At 40.6% G+C, this 21,455-nt stretch overlaps 1 protein-coding gene across 1 annotated transcript in view; it reads right to left on the minus strand.

The window, feature by feature from the left end:
- The window catches only part of TINAG (tubulointerstitial nephritis antigen), a 55,429-nt gene that overhangs the window by 28,449 nt on the left and 5,525 nt on the right, over positions 1–21,455 (minus strand). The window contains exons 3-6 of the mRNA XM_061460601.1: positions 20,966–21,055; positions 17,934–18,048; positions 8,738–8,861; positions 6,396–6,543 (exon numbers count right to left, since the gene is read on the minus strand). Coding sequence (XP_061316585.1) covers positions 6,396–6,543; positions 8,738–8,861; positions 17,934–18,048; positions 20,966–21,055 — 477 coding nt within the window. The remainder of the gene's footprint in view (positions 1–6,395; positions 6,544–8,737; positions 8,862–17,933; positions 18,049–20,965; positions 21,056–21,455) is intronic.

The raw sequence follows: 21,455 nt of genomic DNA on the forward strand, positions 1-21,455 counted from the left end.
TGTTAGGGTGTCGTTACTTAGGTACTCACTGGCAACCTCTTTTATTCCTTTCTGAATATCTGAAATTATTCTGGATTCCCAGATTTCCAGTGGGGAATGTATTTAGGCCAAATATACATGAGCTGTTATTAATAATTTAAAAATTTCTTATGTTTTGCTTCTATTGTTAGATAAAAAGAAACCTTTGTTTTGTATATTTAGACATATCATATATGTAAATATAAAATGTTTCTATCTCTAATAAATGCGTCTATAAAATATATTTATAAAATATATCTATCTCTACATACATAATCATTCTAGTCACCACTGATCACCAAGTTCCAAAAGAAATATACTGCTGATGAGTGTAATCAGGCCTTTAAGGCAAGTAAGGTGAACAGATACCCTCCTCAGAGCATGATCTGGTATAGGCAGGGCAGGAGCAGGTGATTGCAACCCTGTGTAAGAAATGGCATGACGCTATTCCTCAGGTGTACTTACAAACATCTCAGAGAGAGACAGCAAAGTAAAAATTCATTCCTGGAGTAGGGATTTTTTTTCCCCTCCTTTCAGTTGGATTGTCCCTCTGGAGTTGTCACAGGTTCTGCATGGATGGGTCTTACTTCTATGGCAATAGAAGTGAAGCACCGAGTGACACACTGGCATACTGGAGCTGTGTGGTAATCCAAACATGATGATTCATTCTGGACTAACAGTCACTTTTGAATCCTTTCACTAGCCATATTCTGCAGTCATGATTAACAGAATTCAACAGCTCTTTACTGAAACATGAGTTCGTACATGCTGAAGCATCAGAACAGTTAACATTAAATGCATTTCAGAAAGACCTTGCCAGAAAAGTCATAGAGGAAAAATAAAATAGAGAAATAAATAAGAATGCATTTATATGTGCAGATACATACACATATAGAAAAATACTACCAGGAGAAAGCAGCATTCAGAGAGAAGCAACAAAAGTCTCCAGTGTGTTCCTACATTCTTGAGAGAATTTATCTGAAGTCATTTTTATATGTTCAATCTAATGAAATTTCTTGCGGTTTTATCATATTTGAATTGTGTTGAATTTTATCACATCTGAATTGTGAGGTGAGAATATAATCTCAAATATTAGATTATGTTATTAGCAAGTTGACCAAAACTAATAGCAATAACATCCTTATCATACCTGGAAATTGCTAACAGCCCAAGGTACAAATCAGATCAAGCCCTGATTAGAAGCAGTAGTTTTGTTCAAACGTGTAACCTTTTACTATATGAAAAAAAAATGTTTCTTCCTCATTATTGAAGTCTATAATCTTTTCATTTCCCTTACTAGATAAAATAGGTGTTTTCAAACCACACTGATTTCTCCTAAATTGTGGCTTGCAACTGAAATGTCTAAAATTAATAATAAATAGAAATAGAATATGGATTTATTCTTTAATCGATGGAGAAAGAGAGAGAGAGAGAGTTTGACAGTGATTCTGCTCCACCTGGAGAGATTTCACTATTAACTGGGTGCTCAGTGATTCTGACAAGTCAGGTCCTAGCACTGGCCTAACCTTGAGCTTTATGAAGGTCTTTCATTGACTTCAGTGAGGATAGTCTAAGTCAGCACTTGATTTTCCTCAAAATCTATCAAAATCATGAGATAAGCATACTTCAGAAATCGGGAAAACAGAAGATTTAAAACAGTATTGAACACCTGCTGTGAAAATTTACAAGCCCACAAAGAAAATCAATGCACTTTCTCCCTATTGCAAGGAATGGAGATAATGAAAAAAATTGATTGCAATATATTGGTTCATAAATAAAAGTCACCTGAAAGTGCAAGGAAGCAAGCACTATTTAACAGGGCTCATTCAAAAGACACTTCAGACTTTTATATCATAAATTTACATCTTTTTTTTCATTGTCAAAAGTAAATAGTTATGGATTATAGGGTTTCAGCTACAAAAATTATTCAATTATCAGTCCAATGAATCAAAAATGTTTATTCTGTTTTTCGTTGTTGTCTGTACTATTTACTCTTGGCCACTGTCAAAGACAAAATATTGGGCTAGATGGACCCTTTCTCAGGTACAGCATAGCCATTGTTGCGTGCTTCCAGTATCTGTCCTCAGAAATATTTGAATATTTTCCGTAAGGTGTTTATTTGTGTCTGGAACTCTTGGAAGAGGACTCGAAATATCATTTAAACTTGAGGAAAGAACATCAGGATTAAAGAATGTTGTTTATAAAAATAGTTGAGTAAGACATATCATCAGTGTAGTAGTACACTGATGATGAATTAGTGATCAGGGACAAGAATGGGCAGCCAGCAAAGGCCTGTGAGAGCTCAGTGATGTTGTACATGTGGCATCTGACCCTGTGGGGACAAGAAAACTGGATAAACGACTAAGAAAATAGTCTCAGACTGTGAAGATGTATTGGAGATCTAGATAGTCTCAAAAAAACTGTGGTTGTTCTCACAACTGCCTGGCAGATTCTTTAATCACTCATCACTGATCACCAATAAGCTGCAAGAAGCTGGTGAATACCACAAGCCATCTCAGGTGACTGAGCAATAATGCAAGTACTGGGGAATTGGGAGGTGAAAAGACAGCTCCCACGTGTGCTCTGGCGAACTCAGGTGCCCTACCTGTACGCTTCCAGCCTCACAGGAGTCAGAAAGCCTGCTCTGCACACCATTTTCACACTGGTGCTCTGCGGTCAGAGAGAGAGCAATCTTTTCACTACTTCGTTTACACCAGCATGAGCTCCTGTGTGAGTACAGCTTGGTTGATAACCAAGTACCTCATACAGTCTCAGCCCGTTACATTTTCCTTATAGAAATAAATTAACCCTTGTACACTTAATCTGCCTCTGCAGAACAGGCAGTGACACTACCCACACTGCTTCAGGTAAAAGAAATTTAGCTTTCCGGTACAGGAAGAGTCTTACTACTATGGGCTCATGGTGGTTATGCCCATGAAGAAATAACAGTCAGAGGGAACAGAAGACTAGGCAGTTTTCTTATTGTTGCATTCTTTTTGGCTTTTCCTCTACAATTAGATTGCTCCAACTGCTGTGGAGACAATACTTATTAAAATGGATCTCTTAGCAACACTGGCAATTCTTGTGCTCCTGCCCTCAACATCGTAATCAAGCAAACAATCCAGTGAGAAAGAGTATTTACTGTCTTAGGAACATGAGTTACTGACTAAAGGAGCCTGTTCTTCTACTTACAGAAAAGTGTTGGTTAAAATGTTAAGTTATAATTTTCATCTGTTCATGAATGAAGCTTCTGCCCATGAGGTAAAACCCCCCATTAGTTGTTGATGGGTTTTTGGATAGAATCCATTAGCGCCCACAGTAATCGTTCAACTAAAGGGTCTCACACTTAAAACCTTTAAACCCTGAGACAGAAAGACAGAGGAACACTTGATGTAAATTCTCCACATAACAACACAAAATCCCTGTCAGATCAGAAATAGCTTGGTACACTTGAAGAAATCAGAATGATCACTCTTTATACTGTGTCTGTGTGAATGACAGTGCTTTGGTCTTCATTTAGATTACAGGCTGCCATGTCAAATATGACATCCGATGCATCATGCCTGACATTCTTTTGCTCTTTCCATGGTTTGTTTCTTTGTTTGTTTTTAAACTAAAATTTAAAGTTGACAGACAGCACACCCAAGATACTTCTGTCTGTCAGTATCAGGCATATCAAAGCTAGAGTAAGGGTATGAAAGTGAGAGAGGAAACAGATTTTGGTAGTAAGCAAAAAAGATAAAAAATTTTCTATAATTTATGCTGAGAAACAGCAGAATGTAACACAGTATATAATATCTGGTTGTTCCATATTCTCCTGGGAGCCATTTCCAGGCACATGAAATTCAAGAGGTTGACTGAGAACAGGCAGATTTACCATGGTAAGTTATATCTCACCATGATGAGATGATGAGATGACCTGGCCATGATGAAATGACTGCCTCTACAGAGAATAAGAAAAGCAGTGGACATCATTTTCCTTGACTTCATGAGTGTTTTCAGCATGGTCTTCTGTGGTGGTGTTCTAGCTTACTGGACTAGATGCCAGCAGTGTGCGCTCACAACCCAGAAAGCCAACCATATCCTGGGCTGCATCAAAAGGAGCATGACCAGCAGGTTGAAGGAGGTGATCCTGCCCCTCTACTCTGCTCTCGGGAGACCTCACCTGGAGTACTGTGTGCAGTTCTGGTGTCCTCGACATAAGAAGGACATGGAAATGTTGGAACAAGTCCAGAGGAGGGCCACGAGAATGATCAGGGGACTGGAGCTCCTCTCATATGAAGACACGCTGAGAAAGTTGGGGCTGTTCATCCTGGAGAAGGGAAGGCTGCGTGGAGACCTCATAGCAGCCTTCCAGTATCTGAAGGGGGCCTACAGGGATGCTGGGGAGGGACTCTTCATTAGGGACTGTAGTGATAGGACAAGGGGTAACGGTTCAAACTTAAACAGGGGAAGTTTAGATTGGATATAAGGAAGAAATTCTTTCCTGTTAGGGTGGTGAGGCACTGGAATAGGTTGCCCAGAGAAGCTGTGAATGCTCCATCCCTGGTGGTGTTCAAGGCCAGGTTGGACAGAACCTTGGGTGACATGGTTTAGTGTGAGGTGTCCCTGCCCATGGCAGGAGGGTTGGAAGTAGATGATCTGAAGATCCTTTCCAACCCTAACTATTCTATGATTCTATGAGTTGCTTACAAGGTCAGTAAGTGAACTGAACTGGCATGCTGACAGGCCAAATGATCAAAGTAACTGGTGCCTGTTTGCTAGTGACTTTCTTCATGAGCCAACACAGCGACAGCACTACCTTGCATCTCAATAGAGATCTGGACAGTGGGACATAAAGCAGTAAGGCACCCTCAGTAAATTTGTGGAGGATGCCAAATTGGTGGGGAGTGGTTAGTGTTTAGCAGTCCTTTCATTCAGAGCAACATCACAGGCTAGAGAAATGAGCTGACAGAAACTTCATGAAGTTCAAGGAAGGCAGAAAATAATCCTGCTTCTGAGCCAGAGCTGCCCATGCAGAAGTACTGGAAGGGCATTGCCTGTGCAGTTTCACAGAGAAGGACCTGTGGTCCTGATGGGCACAAAGATGAACACGGATTAGCAGTGGGCCCTCCCAGCAAACACAGACAATCAATACTGGCTTGTCTTATCAAGAATATAGCCAAGACATTGTGAGAAGTTATTATTCTCTTCAAATTGTCACTTTTGTGGTTACATGTGCGGTACTGTATGGGATCCCCAGTGAAAACACTGACAAACTGAGCAAATCCAATGGAAGGCACTTAGAGGTCTGAAGCACATGATATGGAAAGAGAGGGTGAGGCAGCTAGATTTGCTCAGCCCAGAGAAATGAAAGCTAAAAGGGAATCTAATTACTGCCTTTCACTATGTAACGAGAGGTTGTAGAGGAGACAGAGCAAGACTCTTCTTGGAGATACACAGTGAAAAGCTGAAAGGTACCATCACAGGCTGTACTAAGGAATATGCTGATTAGATATATGAAAAAGCAAATGTTTGACCACAAAAGTGGTCCTGAAGGAAAGGCTGTGGAACCTCCATTCTTGGAGATACTCAGAATATGACAGGGGGTATGGCCTGAGCAACCTGATCTAATTTCAGAGTTAGTCATGCTTCGAGCAGAAAGTTGGACTAGGTGACCTCCAAAACTTCATACCAAGCTAAATCATTCTGTGATTCTAAAAATTATTATATGTAATTTTAAAAAAGCTTCTAGCTCTTTGTGTGGAGTTTGAGAGATGTTAACTTTGCTTAGTCCCACCTGAAAAATGTCTAGATATACTCTTTGTTACAGTGTCGCATACTGGCACAATCTTGGGATGGGATGATTGCTATTTGCTTTACAGAAAGACAGTGTTTGATCTTTTGAATATTAAAAATGTTGTCTCATGCAACTGCCTGCTTACTCAAGGTTGTTTAATGTGAAGAGCCTGTAGCCCAAAAACCATAGAAGTTTTGAATCCCCTTACAGTATTGTCTTTAACATAAAAAGCTTTCTTGTTTATCTTGCTTTAGAGAGGATACCATTTTCCCCAGTTGTATTACAGCTAATAACAACATCTAGATATAATAAGGCTTAAATGGGAGCAGGATGGTTGAAGTTTTCTCACTGAGAGCTCTCATTCAAAATAATCTTCACTCACTTCTTCAGGAATGCTAGGTTGTTCTTCATAAAAGTGATTTAAAGAAGGTATAAATGAGAGAAAGTGACAGTCTTGATGAAGTAATACGGTTAACCGGGGCAAAGCTGAATGCTTCTTTTTGAAAGGTCAGAAATTATCATTGTAGCACAAGCAACACTGTATCCTAAGCAACTAGACCAAGTTAAAATTACCTAGACAGATGGATTAAATATTTACCCATGCGTTTTCAGATATCTCCAAGCACCATCAATACTTCCACCATTACATCCATGATTCCTGGTATCACAAGAGATCAAATTCTGAACAGAAAGGTTGTCTGTCATCTGACCACCAGAATGAATTGTTATCCTATCTGCCGCAACACCTGTTTTGAAACAAATATTCCATTATCAAAACCAAATAATTACAGCTTCACATTGGTTATTGTGAAATAGGGACTGAAATACAACTTCAATATCTTTTGTCTGTGCAGATACCTTTACAAAACAATACAGATTTAATTAGTACAGATGTTCGAGAGAGGATGGTGAAACTGCAAATCATCATGAGCAACTTTGCTGTAAATCAACAGATTTACTGGTTATCATAAAGTCCCATATATGTAAACACAAATGAAGCATTTACGTAATTTAGTCTGATGGTTTCTAGTATGTTTGTAAATGCATATTCATTTCTGTTTGACTTCAGCAGAAGATGCAAATACTACCCCACCTCTCTGCAGCTGAATCTCCAAATCTCTCCTCTTCCTTTTTTACCTTCCCTACTTTAGTTGAGAAAAAGAAGAAAGGCAAAAATGAACAGTCCTATGAAGGAAAAAATTCAAGACTGAATGTATTGGTTTTAGTGGAAAGAATATTTGGAATTGTTCATACTAATGTGTAGAAGTGGGATTCATTGGAGCACCCTCCCTTATTACACAAAATTTTTCTTCTGAGACAGACACCTTAGATGTCTGAACTCAATCAGATAGTCATAATTCTAAGTACTAATATATTTATGCACTGATTTGAAGGCAGGCTAGGCTAAGTTGTGTGTGAAATTAAGCTACTCTTCCTTTCTTTAATGAGTGATAATGAAACAATTATTAGGCCCCAATCCCAGCCATTACCTGTTCTTAAATTATATTTTTATTATTGTTAAACTTTATTTTTCAACCTGAAAAGAATAAAAAGCACCCACCTTGAAATCTAAAGCACTATTGAAATCAGCACTAACTTCAGTGAACTCTGGACATGACTTCAGAAGAGTCAATCTGCTGATAGCAGCTGATAGCAACTGTGTTCTTTACTTTTTTGATATGTCAGATGAAGGTGAATTTATTTTCATAAATGTAAAAACTTTTTACTGAAGAGCTCTGGAATACTCACAGGAATTACTCATGATAAGAAAAAATGATGCAGTAGTGTTTGTCTATTTGTTGAGCAACAATTAATCTTACCAAGAAGGATTGAAAATTCAGATTGAAAATGCTAGAGGCACCTAAACAACATAGGAAGGCATCTCATAGTATTTAACATTGAAAAGAACTATGTGAATTAAGAACAAAAGATTCAATTACAAAAGGGAAAATTTAGACTGAAGATCTGGAAAGTCTTTCCTTCTGTAAACTCTGTTCATCTTTGCAATAATTTGTCCAGAGAGCTGCTAGAAGCTTTCTTGGTTTCCTCTTTTATAGCTACACTGAACAAGACATATTAGTAACAGAGTGCCTTCAGTCTCTTTGCCAGGGAGCTGGGATTAATTGAACTAAATGTTCCTTTCCTTCTCTTACTGCTGTGATTTAAGGAAGTGGTTGCAGAAACCTACACCCATGAGGACCCACTGGCCAGGTTAAGTCAAAAAGACTGATTGCAAAATTTTTCTTCTCTATCTTTATATGTACCAATATATACTGAGATTTACTGCAACATAAGAAAAATGAACATAAATGATTGCTGTACCTTCTTTTGTGTAAGTGACACAAACACTTGTGTCCATTTCTCCTAAAACCAGAGGTTGCAGCACATGCAGTTTGAATTACCTTACTGACATTTCCTTTCTTGCCGAATCTGAAAACGGTTACTTCCACAAATATTTGAGCAGTTTCAGGGTTTTCTTCTCATAAAATTATTGAAAAGGTTATACTTAATTTGCTGGAATAGCAATGGTTGGACAATGGTAAATGGTAATGTAAACATACATTTACCATTACAACCCCCCCCCCCGTTTTAAGCTTTGAAGTCAAGAATGCAATTGTGCAAGCAAGGGGTGCAGGTTTTTAAAAAGTTACTCTATCAATTACAAAAAAGTGCATTAGTTAATTTATTTTCTGCTTTCTGTCACCAAAACACCTCCCTGTGTTACATGAACTTATGAAAAGCCAACAAATCTCTACAGCTTAGATGGACTTCTTAAGACTTCGGGATGACTTAAAGGGAAAGCTGTAGAAATGTAAATGTTCTTAGTTGGTGATAAAAAGTGAACAGCAAGCTGAAGTTACTCCATTAATAATCAATACAAGTTTTCACCACACACCTAACATCGAAGATATTTTTTAAAGGAGAAAAAAATAATTTTACTTGCGGTTGAAAAAGCCCAGGATGCACCACAGTTTCGTTGATCCAGAGGATCATGAATCCACTCAGGCCATGCATAAGTGGCTGCAAAAAATGCAGGAAAGTATTCTTCTGGAAGTGAATTTCCCTAAAACAAAATGTATATGCTTCAATACTTAATTTTATCTTAAATTTTACCTAATTTTACTTTTAAAGTTCTTAAATTTCAAAATGAGGAAACCCAAAGCATTGGCATCTGTGGCTTCCTCAGCACCAGTGTGATGGTTACACTGTGGCTGAGAGCTGTGGACCCCCTGAGAGTAGGAGGGTTCTGGCACTCTACTAGCTGAGCTGGAAAGCTGAGCTAAACGACTGTCAACCTGAATAACCTTCTAGTTTCTCTCTGATTTTTATCTCAAACAACAATTCCCTATGCAACACATTAATTATGACCATATAATTAATTATGGCATTTTGGGGGAAAAGCCTTCTACTACAAACAGCAGAGAATTTAGTTACCTGTTACCTTATTCTCCTTGACACATGGCTGTAGGTAGGAAATTTTAGTCACCCTGGGAGGGAGGCATCAGTGTATCATTGATCATTGCATATCACTGATTTGTCTTTTACACAGAGGATTTTCAATCTCCAGCACTTATTCCAGAACAAAAATCAGTGATTTTCCTTTTGCGCTGCACTCCAATGTTGTATAGATGAAAATTCATGATCTGTTTACTAAAGCCATTTGGACAGCCAGTTCTTCATCTCTTAGCCCTGATTTATATCCTCCAAACTTTGTATATCTGCATATGCGAGAACCATCTGGCACAATTGCTATTAATCTGCTTTGCATTCAACATACCAAAACCATTCATTCATGTTTGGTTGGGTTTTTTTGCTGTTGAACTTTATGGAATGATTGCTTCTGCTGTTCTGGGAAATAGGAATAGCCACATAGAATGACAATATTAGTCCATCTAGTCCATCAGTTTGTCTCAAACAATTGTTGACAACATCTGTTTTAGAGGAAAATACAATATACAAACTACAAGAATGTGTTCCTAAGCAAAACATTTCCTGATGCTTTCTTAAAAGCAGCCTCATATCCTGAAGCACAAGCTTCAATTCTGTCCATATTCCTTTATTTTACTTTGATTTACTTAGTTTTCTAATCCTGTCCTTGCTGAACCATTTTTCTAAATTTCTTGTGTGACCTGTAAGACTTCATACCTATTCCTAAAATGATTTAAACTCTTGAGCTCAGTTCTTTCAAACTATTTAAAGACACTCTGAGGAACCAGACTTCACCACTATGGCTGTATCTAAAATGGTTTGTTGTGTATGCTGGGAAACAGCATTGCCTCCCGCTACCTTGTACACCTGGGTTTCTCACTGAAAACAATGACTGAGAAGTGGTTAGAGATAAAAGCGGTTTGTACCTCGGCTCTGTATCATAAAATCACAGAATCACAGAATAGTTAGGGTTGGAAAGGATATTAAGATCATCTAGTTCCAAATTCCTGCCATGGGCAGGGACACCTCACACTAAAACATCTCACCCAAGGCTCTGTCCAAACTGGCCTTGAACACCAACAGGGATGGAGCATTCACAACTTCCTTGGGCAACCCATTCCAGTGCCTCACCACCCTAAGAGGAAAGAATTTCCTCCTCATATCCAATCTAAACTTCCCCTGTTTTAAGTTTTAACCTAACCCCTTGTCCTATCACTACAGTTCTTAGTGAAGAGTCCCTCCCCAGCATCCCTATAGGCCCCCTTCAGATACTGGAAGGCTGCTATGAGGTCTCCACGCAGCCTTCTCTTCTCCAGGCTGAACAGCCCCAACTTTCTCAGCCTGTCTTCATACAGGAGGTGCTCCAGCCCCCTGATCATCCTCGTGGCCCTCCTCTGGACTTGTTCCAACATTTCCATGTCCTTCTTATGTCGAGGACACCAGAACTGCACACAGTACTCCAGGTGAGGTCTTACGAGAGCAGAGTAGAGGGGCAGGATCAACTCCTTTGACCTGCTGGTCACGCTTCTTTTGATGCAGCCCAGGATACGGTTGGCTTTCTGGGCTGCGAGCGCACACTGAAGCTGGCTCATGTTCATTTTCTCATCAACCAACACCCCCAGGTCCTTCTCCACAGGGCTGCTCTGAATCTCTTCTCTGCCCAACCTGTAGCTGTGCCTGGGATTGCTCTGACTGAGGTGTAGGACCTTGCACTTGGCATGGTTAAACTTCATGAGGTTGGCATCAGCCCACCTCACAAGCATGTCGAGGTCCCTCTGGATGGCATTGCTTCCCTCCAGCATATCAACTGAACCACACAGCTTGGTGTCATTGGCAACAAGACCGGTCCCAACACCGATCCCTGAGGGACACCACCCGTTACTGGTCTCCAGCTGGACATTGAGCCATTGACCACAACTTTTTGTGTGCGGCCATCCAGCCAGTTCTTTATTCACTGAGTGGTCCATCCATCAAATTGATGTCTCTCCAATTTAGAGACAAGGATGTTGTGTGGGACAGTGTTGAACGCTTTACACAAGTTCAGGTAGATGACATCAACTGTTCTACCCCTGTCCATCAGTTCCGTAGCCCCAACATAGAAGGCCACCAAATTGGTCAGGCAGGATTTCTCCTTAGTGAAGCCATGCTGGCTGTCACCAAGCACCTTGTTGATTTTCATGTGCCTTAGCATGCCTTCCAGGAGAATCTGCTCCTAGATTTTGCCAGGCACAGAGGTGAGACTGACTGGTCTGTAATTCCCTGGGTCATCCATTTTCCCCTTCTTGAAAATGGGGGTTATATTTCCCTTTTTCCAGTCATCGGGAACTTCACCTGACTGCCGTGATTTTTGAAACATGATGGCCAGTGGCTTAGCAACTTCATTCATCAGCTCCTTCAGGACCCGTGGATGGATCTCATCAGGACCCATGGCTTGTGAACGTTCAGATTCTTATGATGGTCTCAAACCAGATCCTCTCCTACAGTGGGCCTAGGGTCTTCATTCTCACAGTCCCTCTGTCTGCCTTCCAAGATTTAGGTGGTGCAGTCAGAGCCTTTGCCAGTGAAGACTGAGGCAAAGAATTCATTAAGAACCTCAGCCTTCTCCAAATCCAGGGTAGCCAGTTCTCCTGATTGTTCCCGAAGAGGGCCCACGTTGTCCCTAGCCTTTTATTTCCAATGTACCTATAGAATCTCTTCCTGTTATCTTTCACATCCCTAGCCAAGTTTAATTCTAACTGGGCCTTAGCTTTCCTAACCTGGTCCCTAGCTTCCCAGACAACATCCTTGTTGCGGTTGCCTGTCCTTGCTTCCACCTTTTATAAGCCTCTTTTTTCCCTCAAAGTTTCCTCAGCAGATCCTTATCCATCCATGGAGGTCTCCTGGCCCTCCTGCTGCACTTCCTTCTAGTTGAGATGCAACACTCCTGAGCTTGTAGCAGGTGAACCTTGAGTATCAGCCAACAATCTTGGGCCCCCCTGCCCTCTAGGGCTATATCCTATGGAACCTTACTGAGCAGGTTCCTGAAGAGGCCAAAGCCTGCTCTTTTGAAGTTCAGGGCAGTGAGCTTGCTGCACGCTCTTCTCACTGTCCTGAGGATCTCAAATTCAACCATCTCGTGATTGCTGCATCCAAGGCTGCCCTGGAGCATCACATTTCCAATGAGCCCTTCCCTGTTGGTGAGCACGAGGTTAAGCATGGCACCTCTCCTTGTCGGCTCCTCTATGACTTGCAGAAGGAAGTTGTCTTCCACACAATCGAGGAACCTCCTGGATTGCTTGTGCCAGGCCATACCATCACTCCAACAGATGTCAGGGTGGTTGAAGTCACCCATGAGAACAAGGGCCTGCGAGCATGAGGCTTTTCCTATCTGTCTATGGAGTGCTTCATCCGCAGGTTCTCCTTGATCAGGCGGTCTGTAACAGATCCCCACAGTAATGTCTCCCATCGCTGTTCTCCCTTTAACCCTGACCCACAAACTCTCTGTGGACTGCTCACCTGTCCCCAGACAGAGTTCCATACTCTCCAGCCTATCCCTAACATAAAGGGCAACTCCCCCTCCCCGCCTGCCAGGCCTGTCTTTTCTAAAGAGCCTGTAACCTTCCATTCCAACACTCCAGTCACAGGAGCCATCCCACCATGTTTCTGCAATGCCTATTATATCATATACCCGTAGACATGCGCACATCTCTAATTCCTCTTGTTTGCTCCCCATGCTATGGGCGTCTGTATGGAGGAACCTGAGCCGAGCTCCAAATGAAGCTGGCTCATTGGTTGGGGCAGCTGAAATATCTCTACATTGCTCCAAGCACAAGCGAGGGACTTACTAGAGCAGGCAGCCTCTCTGCAACATCCCTGATCTGAGTCTCTGGTACCAACACACCTCCCTTGAGACTGGGTCAGGCTAACAGATGGGTGCCTCTGTTCCTTTCAAAGCAGAGTCCCCTACTACTATGAGCCGCCAATTTTTCCTGGAGGCATCAGTAGTGATCCTATTTACGGGAGCATTAGCTGGTTGTTCACATGTTGATGTGTGTGTATCTGACGCTAAAATGGAATACAGACCCAACAGACAGATTAATGCAATCTGTGGATATGCCTAGACCCAGTAAAACTCAAGTGCTTCTAGGTTCACTATGTTAGATGCAGTCCGTGAGTTCTAAATACTATTAAAGTATACTGAAAACCATTAAGTCACTTAAGTACTTCTGAAAGTTTTGCCTGCAACCATGGAAAGCCAGTAATCTTTTAAACCTTGCTAAAATATTAATGTCAATATTTTGATTAACCACTTTCGGAAGTCTGATTTCTCAAAAGCTTGTGAGATGCATGGGACTTGCAACCTCAAGTGGCACACAGAAGGCAACAGAAGGCTAATTTCAACAATATCTCGCTAAATTCTTACATTCATTATTAATGAGCAAGCACAAGCAGAAGATTTACTTTGAAGATTAGAGAAATCATACAGGTGAAATCCTAGACAAATAGTGTTTCTTTTACGTGATAAAACTGCTCATTATCAACCACTAAACAAGTAAAATTTGGCAAAGGTTGCTTAGCATGCTTAAGAGGGCAGTGACCGCTTACAATTTTACAAATGAGGCAGTTGAGAAAATAAAATTCTAAATAGATCTTCTGTCTGAAAAAATGTGTCACTTTATGTATTCCTAAACTGCTGCCAATGTATTTAATAGCCTTATATTGTAAATCCCAGAGCAAAATCCTCATTAACCCTCAGCCTTGTCATTTAGAAATGCAGGATTGACCTGTAGCCAGAAACATTAGCTTTTTATGAGAGAAGTTCCTATCCTAATATTGAGAAGCACTGCCGCTTTGTATCAAATATTTAGTCTAGACAATTGTTTTGCAATGTGTGATCCATGAAGCAGCTTCAGATAGCACAATGCAATCAGCAAAATGAATGAGTGGCAAACTATTTTTAAACCTTCATATGTATTCTCTGTAGTCAAGGTAGGCCAAAACAGGAAGGTAAGTGAATGTAAAAGAACACTCATACTTCAGCTATGACTTCAGTAAAGTTAGATGGCCCTTCAGAGAAAAAAAGGCTGAAGATGATTACTGAATTTGCAAATGTGGATATAGTTTTTCTTAAACTATGCATTCCATTTTCTTGTAAGATGGCACGTAGGTGAGTACCTTGTTGCTGACGGGTTCAGACCCCACCGTTGCCTGAACACATACTGACAGAATACCATTAAATGTGTATCATCACGATGTGTTTTAAAGGCACAGCAGGTATATATGTGTGCTACACAGACCTTCAAGAACGATTACACTATCCCCTGTAGTGAGTAAACACTTTCAAAATGCCTTCTCATATAACACACATGACACTATTGGGGGCTTCAGTTCTGTCAGGAGTCACAACAGGTTTAGTGGTGTATTTAGCTGTCTGCCTATGTTCAGGTCTAGGCATACTCTGCAGCACAGGGCCCTCAGTTCAGATTTAGTTCTTGTTCCAAATCATTGTCTTTTAGGTATTCTATTGTGACAGCATTTTAATCTACCCTTCCAGATGTATGCATTACCTTATTGAGCAGGTATAGTCTTTTATTAATAGCAGAGCTTTTGAAAGCTCTATAAACAATTTCAAAAGTTTGTGTTTTCCCTAAGATGAAAGGTAGCTCTGTCAAACCATTTAATTTGACGTTATGTTAAAGAAGCTGTATTTGTAGTTGAAAAAGCTTCTACTCTACAACTAAACCTTTCAGGACTGCAGATAACTAGGACTCTGCCACAGATGTAACATAGTTAACACAGAAAGGCTTTATATTCTTTAGTCCTTTTTTCCACGCAATTGAGTAAGCGGCCCCTTCTATACAAAAAAGCTTTTCTCAAGCATCCTCCAAAGACAGTAAAAAATAATCAGAACAGCCAGAAACTATTATTTATTATCTAAAGAGTAGAATAGTAGACCAGCAGCATGCTGAAGAAATTATTTTCATTTATAGCAAAAAAAAAAGTTATTTTTAATGAATGGGTAGCTATGGTTCTCTTTCTACATCATCAAACCTACCAGGTTTTAATCAGGCCAGTACAAGACAAAGCTCAAAATTTCTGAACACTAATTGTAGCATTTTTATCAACTAAGTGTATGACTTTGGGCAAATGACTTGCAGTTTTCTCACTTGCAAAATGGGAAAGGCAGTAGTAATCCCAGGGAATACATGAATATTTAATTACTGCCAATTTATCCACAATAAGTAACTAGTACATTGGCCTGCAGGTAAATTGGTACTCAGGAAAGTCAGTTAAAGGTCAAGCCATTAAGGTTTGGAGAATGTCTGAAAAATATATGTCATTATTTCTGAATTTCATCATTCATACCTTTTTACTCTCTTCTGAGTTGTCACCTAGTTACAGGTGAAGCTTAATGGAAATAATGTCATTCTTTTTTTGTCACTTAGGACTTTGTAAAAGTGTTAACATGCTTCACCAAATAGCAGTAACAGAAAATTATTCTTGAGAGGTGAAGCAGAGTCTCTGAAAATCTGGTAAGATACTTACCTTATAAAGCACCTGGAAGTTGATGCCATTGCTGAGCCAAACCCATGCTATGAATTTGCCAGATCACGCAGTGACAATAGATATGGAGCTGGCTATGAGTGAATAAAACCTTTCTTTTTTTCTTTTTTTTAAATATTTTTGTGAAGTATTAAAGCATGGCACATAATTGAGAATTTCCTCAGGCAGAACAAGGACACTATAGAGATTATGGTCTTCTAGAAAACTAGAGAACGGGACAGAATCAGGGAGATTTGAAGCTTTTCAGGAAGCTTCAGAGAAAACTATTTTTACATCAAGACTAGGTAAGACAGAAACTACTGGGGTAAGAGCAAGAAAGTTCTAATAATTCTGAAGAGAAACTATAGGAATGAAGCAGGCTTATGTACGATTCAAAGAAATTTTCTGCAAGCTCAGAGAATTCTCCCGAAGCTGACAAAGTTAGACAGAGATTATTTCATAGTTTTAGCTTTTGTAAGTAGAGTAAAATATTTCTTTGAATCCTGTGCAAATCTTGTGCATCCAGCAATATGTAGGACTTCCTGAGGGCCAAATGCATGAGTGCACAAAGCTGGATTTCTGGACAACAATGCACTAAAGCTCCTCAGGTGTCTGGCGGTGCCAAAGGTAGTTGGGTTGTGGCTCACAGATTTTGTAAAAATGTAACAGGTAGAGAAAATTTGCCTGAGAAATGTATCAGTGGAACAAAGACTTCAAGTAGTGTGTCTGTCAAAGCTATGGGAAACTAAATAACGATAATTAAATACACTAGACATAATGCAGGACCACTGAGTGACCAGCTACCGCAAAGTGAATGGAAAAGAAGAAATACCATGTAGAATTTCTGCAACTTTCTCTGTCTTGTTTTCCTAGGTGGGATTTCTCTCATCTAGCTAGATATTTAGTAATGTAGACGTCAATCTCTGAGCTAGGTACACGATATCCATGCTTCTGTATAAGCATCACACTTTATTCCTCAAGTTAAAAACAACAGCAAATCAACACCAACTGTCTTTAGCCTCAGTGTAGTTAACTGGCAATTTGTAGCAGATACCTACTAAATCTTGCACTAAACCCTTTCATATCATTGTCTTATTTTGACTTGTCATCTTGAACTGAAGTGGATCCTTCTGTGGCTGCGAGGAGTAGCCTAGCAAACCATAAAAGGCAAAACTCCAAAGCTTAGTATCTGTCAACTTCTTGCTCTGATAGCCCTACATAGTGTAATTTTGAGCAAGATAGCCAGCGTGGGCCACAACCCAATGCCTCATCATGCTGATGCAGGAAGCTGTGTGGGACAAAGAACCAATCTGCATCAACTAAAGGGCTAGGATGACTAAAATTGTTGCAGAGGCACATGGTCCTCCCCGTCTTAACCAAATTCCCTGTCAAGTGGTAGCTTTGCACTGTAATTTTGGTTCTTCTAATAGTGTAATTTTGGTTCTTCTAAGAAAGAAGCCAAGAAACTGATCCAAAGAGTTCAAAAATCTGCTCTGGATTCAATAACTATGCATTTCTTCTTTAACTGCTTATCCTATTTACACAACTTAAAGCATATTTGCTTTTATTGCAGAACTAAATATAAGAGCATAAATATATGATAGGAAATTTAATTTAGCTGCCATGAAAATGGCCGTGGCAAAGAGGCATAGAAAGCTGGTAGTAGAGAATCATCTCATTTTCCCATTCTTCCTATCATTTTTCTTTCCATTTGGCTAAACCTCCAGTCTTCTACTGCATCTTTCATTTCATTCTTGTATTCTTTCAGAGCTTCTTTCAAAGACTAGTGTTTAGTCTCAGCTGCTAGTGTCAATGAATTATGACTAATTTAATAATTTTTTCTGGCTACAGCTATGCGTGCGATGATTAATAAATGGAGGCAATAGTATGGAAACATCCTAAAGAAACAAAGATTTCAAACACCGATGATCTACAATGATAAGTCAATATTAATTCATAGATTCCCAAGGTTTAACATTTGCTTTCGCTCCTCCTTGTTTGATTTCCATCAAAAGGACCACACTCTCTGTGGCTTGGAGAACTATTCATATTCAGCACAGAAGCATTTAGCATATTTAACATGGAAGCATTTAGTGTTAAATCCCTGAATCATAATCTTATAATTGTCCACATTTATTTTTCCATGTGATAAAGTTATTTTAAAAATTAACAATTGTACACTTACTGGAGGTTCTTTCATATTCAGCAAGGAATGAGATGGAGGGAAGGTGCCCAGGCGCTTTTTGAAACCTTCTTCCACTGTCATTCCCCAGAACTGAGTGTAGTTGGCAGCTATCCATCTTCCTCACAGACAGAAAACAAACAAGCAAAACCCAGGTTAGGGACACCATTCACTTTAATAACTTGTTTCTTTTTAAGAGCAACACTAACATCCAGAAATAAATCTTTCCAATTACATTTCAAAACCTTGTATTCAATACACACAAGAAAACAGTCTAGAGAAGAGAAGCTGCATGGAGACTTCATAGAAGCCTTGCAGTATCTAAAGGGGGCCTATAAGGATGCTGGGGAGGGACTCTTCACTGGGGAGTGTAGTGACAGGACAAGGGGTAACAGGTTAAAACTTAAACAGGGGAAGTTTAGAATCATAGAATCATAGAATAGTTAGGGTTGGAAAGGACCTTAGGATAATCTAGTTCCAGCCCCCTGCCATGGGCAGGGACACCTCACACTAAACCATGGATGGAGCATTCACAACTTCCTTGGGCAACCCATTCCAGTGCCTCACCATCCTTACAGTAAAGAACTTCCTCCTTATGTCCAATGTAAACTTCCCCTGTTCAAGTTTGAACCCGTTACCCCTTGTCCTGTCACTACAGTTCCTAGTGAAGAGTCCCTCCCCAGCATCCCTATAGCCCCTCTTCAGACACTGGAAGGCTGCGATGAGGTCTCCACACATCCTTCTCTTCTCCAGGATGAACAGCCCCAACTTTCTCAGCCTGTCTTCATACGGGAGGTGCTCCAGTCCCCTGATCATCCTCGTGGCCCTTCTCTAGACCTGTTCCAACAGTTCCATGTCCTTTTTATGTTGAGGACACCAGAACTGCACACAATACTCCAGGCGAGGTCTCCCAAGAGCAGAGTAGAGGGGCAGGATCACCTCCTTCGACCTGCTGGACACACTCCTTTTGGTGCAGCCCAGGATGCGGTTGGCTTTCTGGGCTGTGAGCACACTGAAGCCAACTCATGTTCATTTTCTCATCAACCAACACCCCCAAGTCCTTCTCCACAGGGCTGCTCGGAATCTCTTCTCTGCCCAACCTGTAGCTGTGCCTGGGATTGCTCTGACCCAGGTGTAGGACCTTGTACTTGGCATGGTTAAACTTCATGAGGTTGACATCAGCTCACCTCACAAGCGTGTCAAGGTCCCTCTGGATGGCATTCCTTCCCTCCAGCATATCAACCGAACCACACAGCTTGGTGTCATCGGCAAACTTGCTGAGGGTGCACTCAATCCCACTGTCCATGTCAGTGACAAAGATGTTGAACAAGACCGGTCCCAACACCGATCCCTGAGGGACACCACTCGTTACTGGTTTAGATTAGATATAAAGATACTATGAGGGTGGTGAGGCCCTTGAATGAGTTGCCCGAAGAAGTGGTAAATGCTCCATCCCTGGCAGTGTTTAAAGCAAGGTTGGATAGAGCCTTGAGACCATGGTCTAGTGTGAGGCATCCTTGCCCATGGCAGAGGAGATGGAACTTGATGATCTTAAGGTCTTTTCCAACCCAGACCATTCTATGACTCTATGATTTAGTACAGGCTCTTCTACTGTGAATGAGTGTTGGATGGAGCAATGCAACAGTGTATGGAAAGTGGTGATTTGAGGTCAGCATCATGTCAGCCTGCACGAGACAAGCAACCAATACTTCAGGGAAACACTGGAAAACAAGGTGCTTGATCATAACAGTTAGTGCTGTCTTGAAGTTATGCTCAAATTATGCTTCAGGTCACATGCCCACAGAGAACTAACAGCTTAATGTAGTGAGCTACACTGCTTTCAAGCTCTAGTGCACCAGCAGTGAGACACTGTTGAAGCCAGCAGAAAGCCTACCTGACACATTCTGCCTGAGTTTTACACCAATAGCCAGGTTGAAAGAGAGGGCTTTCTATGGCTGTTTAATTATTCCCTCCCCACTCTCAAGTAGACTAGACTGAGATTGCACTGTTAACTGCAAACTGTGCTCACAACAGAAAAAAAATTACCTTGGAGTCATATACATTTAGAACACACTGAAATTTGTTATTATCAGAAAAGAGCTGGACCACAGGAGACAACATTATTTTTGCCCAGTTTTTTCTTTCTTGTGTATGAGTAGCAAGGAGGCAGGATTCATGCTGCCCAAATGAGAAGCCTCGCTATTCTTGGTCTGCATGTAGTCAGTGAAGAGTGCAAGTACCTGCAGAAGTTGAGTCATATCTCAGCTGGGCTTAACCACCCTGTGGCAAACCTTACCACTGACAAGAGGCAGGTGCAGGGCTCTGGGTGCCTAACATAATTGTCTATCCTAAAACAGTTGGTTTGAATGTCTCTCATGAAGTACAAAACATTTTAGCATTGAGTCACTGTTTGAAATCTGGGTAGTGTCAGTGGTGAATTTAGCACTTCAGCTTCTAGGAAGACAATCCCTGTATCTGTCTGGAAATAGCAGGATACCACAGCACACTTCCTGCACTGAGGTGTCTGTAATCCCTCTGCACAACCTGGGGAAAGCAAGAACTAGCAGCAAGAGAAACACCGAGCTTCACAAAGTTCTGGTCACCATTTGGCCTATCTTCTCCTCTTCGAACATTACCGAGAGTCCTGTTATGTGGAACAGTGCTCTTGAAGGGGGAGAAAAATTACCTTAAATATCTATCATACTTATCCAGGTAATAAATTGAAGAATAAGGGAATATTATCTAAATAATATATTGTGAGGAAAAGAAATTATACTAAATTTGGAGAAAGTTTTAGATAGGTGTTTACAATGTTGACTCTCACTAGCATGAGACTGTTGGTCTTGTTTCATTTCAAACCCTAGAATCAACCCGAGATTTAGGAAATTTTCACAGATGTACACTTACAGTGAAATTTATGTAATGTAAGTAGGGAAGGGAGGGGTGACAAGGACTTCATAACTTGTAATTTGCACATACGTACAATGAGCAATACAGTGGTTTACAACAAAACCTTAAATGAAAAGTGTTCTCACCCATAATCTCCAGAATTGATGTGCTGAATTAAGTCTTGGCGAACAAGACATATTTCTTTTGAACACTTCCAGAGACTTTGCAAGCATTTGCTGAAAGGGCAAGAATATCACTGAGCCCAAAATAAATTGTCAAAGGAAAAACATGCACTTTAACAGCAGAAGGAGGTTGGAGAAAAAACCCAAAAGTTTTCACAATATAAATGTCAAACAGCATTTATGAAAACACGATGCTACTTCACTACCTAATGAATGATAACTGGAACAGGGAGGGAAGGTTTACAGCTTATGAGAAAGACTGTATTTGAAAAATTTTGCTTCCACCTTTGTTAGGCCGAACCAGGCATAAAAGACAATATCCTGTAAATGAGACCTTTAGAGAAAGCTTCACTCTGGAAACCTAGAGAGAAGCCATATGTCAGTAGACACGTTGCACCAAAGACCCTGGGCTATAGTCAGGACAGCAGGAGCCCCAGCTCTTTATGCATGCTGC

The sequence above is a fragment of the Pezoporus flaviventris genome, unplaced genomic scaffold (assembly GCF_033815535.1).
Source record: "Pezoporus flaviventris isolate CSIRO_AGI_PZ_B2104156 unplaced genomic scaffold, CSIRO_AGI_Pfla_v1 ptg000031l, whole genome shotgun sequence".
NCBI classification, from domain to species: domain Eukaryota; kingdom Metazoa; phylum Chordata; class Aves; order Psittaciformes; family Psittacidae; genus Pezoporus; species Pezoporus flaviventris.